Raw genomic sequence first — 11,917 nt, forward strand, 5'->3', positions numbered from 1 at the left:
AAAACTGTGGAGATGATTATGGAATTCAGGAGGAACCCCCCTGCACTCCCCCCACTCACCATCATGAACAGCACTGTGACTGCAGTGGAGTCATTCAGGTTCCTGGGCACCACAATCTCTCAAGACCTAAAGTGGGACACTCACATTGACTCATGAAGGCCCAGCAGAGGTTGTACTTTCTTCGCCAGCTGAGGAAGTTCAACCTGCCACAGGAGCTGCTGAAACAGTTCTACAAAAAAATGTTATTCTTCTTTTATTATCTGTGTTTTTGTTCTGTCGCTGTCATTCTGTTGCACTGCGGAAGCTTCTGTCATGAAAACAAATTCCTCGTATGTGAAAACATACCTGGCAATAAAGCTCATTCTGATTCTGATATGGAGTAGTGGGTATTCTATGCATTCAGCATTTTTTGTTGGTTGATTGTTTGTTTGTTTATTATGGTATAGTGGGTGATGTAAATTCAGTGAATTATTCATGAATTTATGTATTTATTTATTTGTTTATTTATTTATTTATTGTGGTAAGTTTTGGTTGTGTTTATTGTAGTACGATGCCGTGGAAAATTTACTTATCTTTTTTATTTTTTTTATTTGTTAATAATAATAATTATTATTATTATTGTGTGTGCATTTATTCTTGTGGCGTATTCAGTGAAATATTCATTAATTCATTTATTAAAATTTAAAATCTAATGAATAGCCTAATAAACGATACACATATACAAAACAAACCGCATAAATAAAATTGCATTTATAAAATAAATAAATATAGATAACGCAAACAAAATGTCAAATTCAAATCTTTCTGTGTTGTTTGTTAATCATGAATTTATGGTTTACTGAAGACAGCTCCGCCCATTCGGTGCGCGCATGCGCAGTGCGTGTTATTTCTACAATGACGTTGCTCAGTGTCTACTAGTAGTCTGTTCTGCTGGGCGCTCCTCGCTTTCTTTCAGAGAGCCGCTTTTCTTAACTCAGCCCCGGGAAACCATGTCCGAGCAGGCCTCGGGACCCACCCAGCCGCCTCAACAAGACGGTAAGCATTTTTCACCACAAGGAGAGGTTTATCGTGCTGACCTAGCTGTGCTCGTTGAAGGCCTGTGGCCTGTTCGTCCACGGATTAGCAAGCAACAGTCAACCGGCTGACAGATACACTTCTATTTGCCTATTTATTAAAACAGTCATGTAATGCTTTAATGCTTGATATGCGTCGATGCTTCTGACGGAACGCTTCTTGCACAAAGCATTGGATATGCTGGTCTTCAAGTACACTAAAGCGTGTTTATTAAATGGTCAACATGATGAAGTTGCACCCAGTGTGATCAGCAGATGACAGCTGGACACTGACAGTGTTTTAAGAGTATCAGGACAGACGGGTTCGTTTTTTATGTCTACATGTTCTTATTTGTAACGTTGTTCAGATGATATGATTCGCATGCATCTTCTTTGTCTTTTGTGTAGATAGTAAATACGCCCCTGGCAATGTATTAAAGGAATAGTTCACCAAAATTAGTTCACCTTGCGTCTGGCCACATAATGTAGATGAGTTTGTTTCTTGAACAGATTTTGAAAAATTTTGCATTGCATCACTTGCTCACCATTGAATCCTCTGCAGTGAATGGGTGCCGTCAGAATGAGATTTGTGAATTTTTGTGATGTTTTTAATCGGCAAGTAATCCAAACAACTCCAGTCCGTAAATTCACATCCTGGGAGGTGAAAAGCTGCATATTTGTAAGAAATAAATCCATTATTGAGACTTTAAACAGTTGCTACTGGACAACACACATATTAATCCATTATCCATAATAATGCTTCCGTCAGTGGAAAAGTCCACCCAACCTTGTCCTCACATCAAAATCCATCCACAATATTTGTTTACAACTGTTTTGAACTGTTTTCGCTTTTGTAAAGAGTGTTTGATCAATATTATATAGGACTTGTATTTTAGCCACAAGCAATGTTTTGAAGTTAAAATGTCTTAATGGCTTTTTAAAAATGACAAACACTAACTAACTAGACTTTACTTGTTGTACTGGAGTCATGTGGATTACTTGTGGATTATCCTGATGTTTTTATCAGCTGTTTGGACTCATTCTGACGGCACCCATTCACTGCAGAGGATCCATTGATGAGGAAGTAATGTAATGCTAAATTACTTCAAATCTGTCATAAATGAAGAATCTAATTCATCTACATTTTGGATGGCCTGATAGTGAGCAAATTTTCTTTGTGTGTGTGTGTGAAGTATTCCTTTATTATTATCAGGTATGACTCAAATGACATTTTATGGAAACAATTATTTTCAAGTTTTAAGTCTATGCACGTGCTGCTTCAGTCCCGTTGAGCTACATTTTTGTTGTAGGTTGAGTTCATAACACAGCCATCTGTCATCCCTGAAGGCCCGTGGTTGCTTTGGGTGTAGTCGTCCTTTACAATCGTCCTTTGCTGCACTTTGTAATGCATATGCGTAAAAACTTGTATTTAGGCCTAATTAATGTAAAAACCAGCAATAGAGATGTATGATCTATCATGACATATTCGGGGTTGACTGACCTATGTGACTGCTCTGGCTTGGACTTGGCAAGTCTGTACTTGTTTACTTTGATGAAATACTGCTTGTCTAGAATGATGTAAGGATCTTCATTGAAGAAAGCGTTTTTTTTTTCCCCGTAGGCTGATGTTCTTTAAATGAATCTGCCAGCTGTCTTAATGGCTATTAATCAAGCTGAAGCTTTATTCACATCATCTGTGGCTCTGATTCAATCAAGCATCAGTGCTACTGAAGAATATATAAAGAGAAAAACATAATATCGTTCATATAGTAATTTCTATCATAGATGTGTTTCTGTATATTCATTTTTATTTTATTATGATTATTACTATTTTTTCAAAATAATGTAATTGTAAGGTCTAAAATGTTTTGTGGGGGTCATAATAGTTGTTGTCTTTGACGTGATATTTTGTAACACTTTAAAAGCCTCTGAACCTCAGTAAGAAGTCAAAGTAGTTTAGTAACGGTCCAAATAGCAAAAGAGGGCTGTGACATGTTTGATTAGTGAATGAGAATCAAATCAAATAAAACTGTCCCAAATAAAACTCCAACATGTGAACTCAAGAGAACGGAAGAGAATGTGAGCTATTATTTTTGCTTATTTTTTTGGCCTAAAGTTTTATATGCTTGAAATTAGTACAAGTACACTACAGCTCAAAAGTTTGGGGTCAGTTTGATTTTTCTTTTTTTTTAATTAATCATTAAGCAAGAATGCATTAATTGTTGAAATGTGGCATTAAAAAATCTACTGCGATGTGACTATCGCGGAAGCTCACATCGCGATATCAATGCTGATACGATATATAATGCAGCCCTACTGTGTGGCACTGATGGATGTTTGATTGCTTCGGCAGGGGTTCTGCAGCAGTGCGCGGCCGAGCAGGAGCAGGAGCAGGAGCAGGAGCAGGAGCAGGAGCAGGAGCAGGAGCAGGAGCAGGAGCAGGATCGAACTGACTTCCTGAAGCTCAAACAACAGCTGGAGATGGAGTTCAACCAGAAGCGGGCCAAGTTTAAGGAACTCTATCTGTCTAAAGAAGGTAATGTATGGTTTACAATATTTGCTGATGGACCAGTAAGATACAGAAAAAAGAGAGATGTATTTGTTTTGTTTGTTTTAGTTTTAGTTCATTTAAAAAATTGCTTATTTTTAGTTTTGCTTGCTTGACTGTTTTTTAATTCATTTGTGTTTTTATTACCGTATTGGCCCGAATATAAGACGACCCTGATTATAAGACGACCCCCCTTTTGCCAGATGTACCTTTTGGAAAAAGGCTTTTTAAAAACCAAATCTTGTTTTTTCTCAGTAAAACACATTTTGTCTTCAATTATTTTCATATTGCATATTTTTCCTATTTTAATTTTTGTTTTGAAAGTATGGTAAAAACTGGTAAAATGTACCAACAATCACATTTAAAAAATATAAATGTTTTGATATACCAAAAAAACAGCCTACCAAAATCTTATTAACAGTAGAAGTTAAATCTTACTGTAGTCTTCAAATCTGGGTACTGTCTTACGTTTTAAAATCACAAAGGGAGTTTGGTCCCATCAGGCTAACGTGACATTCACGACTCATGCAGCTGTAAGGTTTTCTTTTTCTTTTGTTTTTACTCGAGATCTTTACAACACGCATTACATTACGTATTTCATGGCACACTCGTTTTATGTGTATTTGGCACCACCTATTGTTGTGGGTGTATTATTGACATGTCAAAGTCTAGACCCTGAATATAAGACGACCGCGTTTTTTCAGATGTATTTCCAAGAAAAAAACATCGTCTTATATTCGGGTCAATACGGTATTATTTAGTTTTTGATTTATGTTTTTGTTAATTAATTAATTTGTTTATTTATTTGTTCTTTAGTTCACATAGGTGTAGCAGAAGTGTAGTTCGTCACATGCAGTTTTAAAAGGGAAAACAAATTCTTTCAATAGACATGTAATGCATCCATTACACGTTGGGCCTGGATGCACACATAGATACAGTAGACTGAACAACAAGTCGTCATAGATCTTTATTTCCCAGTGAGTCTGTCCTGGGGCAGGATGAAACCACTAACCCAGATACATTTCCAAACTTTTCTATCAGCGTTAGCAGGGATCTGAACACTAGGCTCCGTTTATACTTAATACAGGAATATGGGTACAATCGGAGTTCAATTATTAGTCAAAGTTAATGAAACGTCATAGTGAGGACATGCTGTAATAGTGAAACAGAACTGAAGCTGTTGGTTCCTCTACATAAACCTTTGTTCTTGTCCTGTAAATATCTCAGAGGAGCTGAAGAGGCAGACTGCTGTACTGGAGAAGGCCCAGGCAGAGCTGAGCAGTGTGCAGACGCAGCTGGAGGAGGCTAAAGCAGAGATGGAGACCATCAAAGCGGTGGCCACTGTCTCTGAGAGCACAAAGCAGGAAGCCATCGACCAGGTCAAGCAGCAGTGGCAGGAGGAGGTGGCATCACTGCAGGCTATTATGAAAGGTAATAAGATACTGATTATTTTCATGCTAAAGTGTCTGGTAACCGATACGCAGAACCACTTTTTATTTATTGTTCTATTTCTGCTGTTTGAAACGGTAACTAAATCATTAATCTCTATCCTGAAGGTGACTGAACTGCTGTATGACAAAACTAATATTGCTTTGAGTAATAATAACAAGTAAAATACTTTTTGGAAGCAACAAATTAAAGATGGCAACCTTCAACGCCATCACACCACTGCTTTTAAGAAGAAGCCATGGGTTAAATAGCTTAAAATTTTAAAGACTTTCTAGATGGCACCATTTATTGCCGTTTTTCATATTATCTATACTAGTTCTACAGTTTTTTTTTTTTCCTTTTTTATTTATTTATTTTTTTATAAAGAACTACTTTTATTCAGCAAAACTTTTATTTTATTCTTTATACAAAAGATTTAACAAAGATGATTATTTCAAAAATGCTGTTCTTTTTAAAGTGTTATTTAGTATTATTTATATACTAATAGCATTTTTATTATTATTTTGAATGTTTTTTCTTATTTTAATTCTTTAATAATTTTTTTTGTGATGTTGTCATTTGTTTATTTGTCAGTTTTTATTTGTTTCCAGTTAGTAATTTTAGTGCCTCAACTTAGTTGCCAGGACAGTATTTCTATTTGTTGTTTATTTTTTGTTGTATATTTATATTTCATTTTATTTCAGCTTTACTTCAATTAACAAAAATGTTTTAATAGTTGTAGTTTAACTTTGTCATTACAGCAATAAATTATATTTTAAAATTAGGGCTGGGCAAGTTAATGCGTTATCGCGTTAACGCATTAATTAATTAACGCCGACAATTATTTTATCGCGCATTAATGCAGTTTTTATTATTATTATTATTTTGAAAGTCCGTTGCTCACTGGCTCTGAATACACATACAGACAAACCATCGGTCACAGGAGGGGTGGGATGTTGATCAGTGCTGGTTTGGGATGGGCGTCATCATGCGTCTCAACCAATGAGAGCATTTGAGGTGGGCCTAACACTGTGTCTACACCGGACACGAACGGCGCGGCGCAGCGCAACAAAATACTATAGAACCCATTATAATCAATGATGCTGTCTACACTGGATGCAGCGCGACACGACAAATCCCCGACAGTAAGCTGCTGCCTCGTTCTATCTATGACGTACTGACACAAAATTCAAATGATTTGCAACGGTCGCTTTGTCGCGTGACGCATCCAGTCTTTACAGACTTTAGCTGTTGTGGCGTGGCGCGACCACTGTCGCATCTGGTATATAGGATCGCAACGAATGATAGCAAGTATGATTTGTTGTGCCGCGCCGCATCCAGTGTAGACAGCATCACTGATTATAATGGGTTCTATAGTATTTTGTCGCGTAGTTCTGCGCCGCTCGCGTCCGGTGTAGACACGGTGTCAAGACGCACCATCACAAGAATACACGAGTTATATGAAAAGGAGATTTTAATTTGATTACATTAATGTTTAAGTTGAGATTTACAAGAAATATTTTAACCGCTACAATGTAAAAGGAATACTGCTGTAAAAAAGCACCATATTTGTTTAAAGTGTTTGCATAACAAATGTTATTGCACTTTTGTTCATACAGCAGTACTTTTAAAATAAGTGCGCAATACAGTACTTTTGAATTCATTTTAGAATTTTGCGCTTAACAATGCGATTAATCGAGATTAATTGCATGATTTATCAATTTAAAAATTGTAATCGTTGCCCAGCACTATTTAAAATATATTACAAGTTTTTAAAATTTTATAATATTTCACAATATTACTGTTTTTTAACTGTATTTTTGATCAGATAAATGCAGCCTTGGTGATCATAAGAGTTTGTTTTTAGTTATGTGCCTGAATACAGTGCCTGAATCTCCAGTAAAATGTGTTAAATGCACTTTACACATGTTGGTCGCTGAATATATTTTTATATTATCCAATATATTTAATAAATGAACATTCAGGGGACACATGATATGTAGAGACAGAAGTGCAGACAGAAATCTGCATTGCGTCTTCGAGTCCAGATTCATCATAAGCCTTGTTAAATCGTAAGCGTCATAAATAAACCCTATTTGGACAAGGAAGGATTAGCAAGATTTCTACTTTTGATCTCTGCCGTGAATGTAAAATATGTTTCTGAGGCTTCCCGTTTGATGTATAAATCCTTATCTTGACGTGTGTGTTCAGATGCAGAGCGGGAAGTTAAGTTGCAGTTCCAGCAGAAGCTGGAGCAGGAGCGCGCTCATTGGACACAGTACCGCGACGGGATGGAGCGAGAGGTGGCTGAGCTCCGCCGCCGTCTCTCTGAGGGACAGGAGGAGGAGAACTTGGAGAACGAGATGAAGAAGGTCAGATTCGCTTTTTGATTTGACTACTTTTTAGCATTTTACTTCCTCAAACTGTGAAAAAGATATGAAAGAGCCATTTTCTCTGAATCGTGACTCAAAGCCAGAGTGTTTACATCTTGTTAGTACTGGGTGTGTTTAGCGAGCTTGGGTTTGTATTAATCTAGGCTCAGGAGGACGCAGAGAAGCTACGCTCGGTGGTGATGCCAATGGAGAGTGAGATTGCAGCGCTGAAGGCCAAACTGTCAAGCTCAGAAGATCGAGTTAAGGAACTCGAGGCAGCGAAGGTTAGACGTGCATAAAAAAGTGGAACTGAGAGCCAGACTGTTTTGTTCAGATATATTATTAGATGTGACTCATTTTGTTCCTTTCTTGTGGTTATGATCTCTTGAATAGACAAATTCACACCTGGCCAAGTGATTGAACGGTGAATATGTGCAATATTACAGCCGTTAGTTATGATTATGACTGTGATAATGTTTTGGCCTTAGGAATGAGTCATAAATCAGTTGAGTCTTGTAAAACTTGGTAGAAGTCAATGATCCAGCAGCCATCTCAGTCGTAAAGTCAAAAGATTGTAGATGAGTCTGCCAGTTTATTTGGAAACAAAATGTTCATTTTAAGTCAACTGTTTGACTCTGAGGTGTAAAGGTTGTGTGAAGGCCTCTGTTTATGGGTGCTTCTACTTTTAATCATGGAAAACAAAGTTGGAACATGTGCTTGGTTAATTCCCAGGTGAAGGAGCTCAATCACGTCCTGAAGGCTGAGAAATCATGCCGTACAGACTTGGAGATGTATGTTGCCGTCCTCAACACCCAGAAATCTGTCCTTCAAGAAGATGCAGAGAAACTTCGGAAAGAACTACATGAAGGTATGTGACAAAAATTTGCAAACATTTCTAGAAGTTTTAGTTTCATAGAACACTGGAAGGTTTTTTTTTTAACACTGTATGTAATTTTCCTTTTTGTTCTTATTTTGGTTGATTGGTTGGTCAGTTCAGGTTGCCACAAGCTAGGTCTAGTTTTATTTATTTATTTTATTGGTTGCACTTTATTTTACATTACGTGTACTTACATGTACTTACCTAAGTAATATAAGGTAACTACATGGGGTAGGGTTAGGTTTAGTACCTAGTTATTACCTAGTTATAGTAATTACTTTAATAAGTACATATTATGTACATGAGGATCAGATTCAGGACTGTAATATAAAGTGTTACCATTTTATTTATTTACTTGCTTGCTTTTAACTGCACATTAGTGCATATGTCCAAGCAGGCACTGGTATAAGATACAGTTGATATATATATGATATAGGATAAATGTTTTTTTTCTTTCTTCTTTTTCTTCTATTGTTTAGGGTTAGTTTGGGTTTAGTAATGTTTTATAATATTAAGAAGTTACTACTTGTGTTCAGCAAGGATGCATTAAGATGATAAGAAGTGAGAGTAAAAGCATTAAAAATGTTACAAAGTTTCTATTTCAAATAAGTGCTGTTCTTTTGAACTTTCTTCATTAAAGAATTCTTTAAAGATTTGTTAAATCATGTCAAGCAGCATAACCATTTTCAAAATTCATAATTATAAGAAACATTTCTTGAGCACCAAATCAGCAAATTAGAATTATCTCTGAAGGGTAATGTGACACTGAAGACTGAAGTAATGGCTGCTGAAAATTCAGCTTTCAGGAATAAATTAAATTTCAAAATATATTCAAATAGAAGACCTTTATTTTAAATGTTATTCCTAATATTATTTTAAATTATAATGTAATTTAAAAATAATTAAATATGACCATTTTCCCTTTTCTTTTCTTTTCTTTCCTTTCCTTTTTTTTTAACATTAATCTTAACGATCCAAAACTTTTGACTTTTAATTTGGTTATTGACAAGCATTATAGTTTGCACTACACTATACCTTAATGTCATATAAGGAAGTGCATACAGGATGTGTTTTTGTGTTCAGAAACAGAACACAAGTTCTCAAGTCGTGTTTTAAGAGTTAAACTATTTTTAACTTGACCCCGTCTTTAAAACTCCGCATTCATGGTGTCAGTTGCTCACAAAAGATCACAAATGCATCCTGTGTGAACGTTCCAAACACAGTAGCAAACTTTTACGTGCTTTTTTTTTGTTTACTTATATGGTAATAAACTCAATTCAAATGTAATATTTGCTGTAAGGTTAGATGCGTTAGATTGTGCTGATGGTGTTTCATCATCATACGTTATGATCAGATGTCACTCGCACTTGTGCACCAAAATTCTTGGTAACACTTTACAATAAGGTTCCATGTGTTAACTGTATTTAATGCATTAACTAACAGTAAACAATACATTTGTTACAGTATTTATTAATCTTTGTTAACGTTAGTTAATAAAAATACAACTGTTCATTGTTAGTCCATGTTAGCTCAGGTCTATTAACTAACATTAACAGATACAACTTTTCATTTTAATAATGTATTAGGAAATGTTGGAATGAACTTTAACTAAGAGTAATAAATGCTTTAGAAATATTTTTCATTGTAAGTTTGTTAACTCATGTAGTTAACAATTAACAAATGGAACCTTATTGTATAGAGTTACCAAATTATTTTTCACATTCACTCTAACTTGCGAATGTGAGTGACATGCTCGTACTGTAGAGCCGTGATAGGCTAGAGGGCTTTATATCCCATTTCCTGTACGTAGTCAGTTGATTTCAGTTGATTGGCATCCAGTTTGAATTGTGGTTTGTCTTCCAGTGGTTCACCTGCTGGAGTTGGAGCGGCAACAGCACAATCAGCTGAAACACACTTGGCAACGTGCCAACGATCAGTTCCTGGAGTCACAGCGGCTGCTGATGCGAGACATGCAGCGCATTGAGAGCGTTCTGTCCTCCGAGCAGCTGCGGCAGGTGGAAGAGATGAAGAAGAGGGACCAGGTACTTCTGTTGTTTAATGAACTGGAAGCATTGAATCTGTTCTAAAAACAATTCTCAATTGAGGCTGTTTAGTAGGTATAAAAGATCTGGTTGGTTGCGCTGTGTCCTAACCAGACAATTGAAGCAACAAGCTTTCAGTGTCATGTAATTTTTTTCTGGTCTTACTAAAAGCTAAAATGCTTCATGAAGCACCAAAAAACCCTTTGCCAGTCAGAACATTTTTGTTTAACACACAACAATGTGGAGCAGGAGTTTAGACCGAAGAGACTTCAGTGTGGGTGGAGCTGCTTAGCATAACTCGACAGAAACCAATTTTTAAATACGTTTAATTTTTCAGTGTGTATTACCCATAAACCTTTTGCACACAACATGTAGAGTATGTCTAAAAGCATTAGATCAATTTAGCACTAGAACTATTGGCGGAAGTACCCGCTTTTGCCATGTTAGCACTGCAGGAACTAGGAACGTATATAGTTCTAGCAACTCTGTTTGGGGGAACTAAATTAGCTCCTACTTCAGAATAAGGTCTAAAACAGTTCAATACATTTACATTTAGTCATTTAGCAGATGCTATTATCCAAAGCGACTTACAAATGAAGACAATGGAAGCAATTTAAAATCAACCAAAGACAAGTCTCAGTAAGCCTAACGCAATACACGTAGCAAGGTTTTTCTTTTTTTAAATTATAAAATAAATAAAAAGAAAACCGATGGAATGGAAAAAGAATAGAGCAAGCTAGTGTTTGAGGCCTTTTTGGCTTTTTGTTAATTGTATAATAAATAAAAGAAAACAAATAGATATAATACAAAAAGAATAGAGAAGCTAGTGTTAGTTTTTTTTTTAAAGAAAATAAATAAATAAATTAGTAAATTTATAATAAATAGTAAATAAATAGTTACAGTTAATAAATAGTACAGTTAGTAAATAAATAGTGCAAGTCTAAAAGGGGCAAGTTTTTTTTTTAAGAGTAGAATTAGAATAGAGAGTGCTAGAGTTAGAGGGTCAAGTAAAGATGGAAGAGATGTTTTTAGCCGATTCTTGAAGATGACTAAGGACTCAGCTTCTCAGCTGTCATTCCACCAGGAGGGAACATTTAATGTAAAATATTTAATGTAAAAGTATTTCTATAAGAAATATTAGTGACTGATTAGTGAGCTGATTGGCCAAATGCATAGTAAACACCGGCTACCCGGCATTTTTAAAAAGCTATGTAAAAATATTTGCTCCACAAACATGGAAAACAGCGATAACGGCATTTACCTCTTGTGTTCTGATATGATATGTAACACTGCAAGTTGTCATAGGAGATTTAGTCAGCTTTACATGCTCTTAAATTTGCTTGTGTAAATTGTGCATTTACATTCCATGTCCTTTAACACGAAACCCACAGGGATTAAAGTTTTCCGTCGCTACGACGGATTTCCATCAGTTCATAAAAATCCAAGACACCACAAAAACAGCTCTGATCATGGTGTCCTCCATTCACTTCTATCAGATCAATAGGTCTGTTGAATCTCTAAATTATTATGGAAAGACAGTAACATTGTATAGTATTTTAAAGTATAAGTATTGTAAAAATTTTATATTGAGTATATAT

General features: G+C 35.7%; 1 protein-coding gene across 3 annotated transcripts in view; it reads left to right on the forward strand.

Annotated features, from left to right (window-relative positions):
- The first annotated feature begins 891 nt into the window (after nt 1–891).
- rabep1 (rabaptin, RAB GTPase binding effector protein 1) overlaps nt 892–11,917 on the forward strand; it is a 45,759-nt gene continuing 34,733 nt past the window's right edge. For 2 of the 3 annotated variants that reach the window (XM_016490568.1, XM_016490569.1), the window contains exons 1-7: nt 892–1,035; nt 3,406–3,588; nt 4,828–5,031; nt 7,240–7,400; nt 7,565–7,684; nt 8,133–8,268; nt 10,141–10,319. In XM_016490568.1, coding sequence (XP_016346054.1) covers nt 990–1,035; nt 3,406–3,588; nt 4,828–5,031; nt 7,240–7,400; nt 7,565–7,684; nt 8,133–8,268; nt 10,141–10,319 — 1,029 coding nt within the window. In that variant the 5' untranslated portion in view covers nt 892–989. The remainder of the gene's footprint in view (nt 1,036–3,405; nt 3,589–4,827; nt 5,032–7,239; nt 7,401–7,564; nt 7,685–8,132; nt 8,269–10,140; nt 10,320–11,917) is intronic. The other variant, XM_016490570.1, reaches the window with a different exon arrangement.

The sequence above is a fragment of the Sinocyclocheilus anshuiensis genome, unplaced genomic scaffold (assembly GCF_001515605.1).
Source record: "Sinocyclocheilus anshuiensis isolate Anshui unplaced genomic scaffold, SAMN03320099.WGS_v1.1 scaffold246, whole genome shotgun sequence".
Taxonomy (NCBI): Eukaryota; Metazoa; Chordata; class Actinopteri; order Cypriniformes; family Cyprinidae; genus Sinocyclocheilus; species Sinocyclocheilus anshuiensis.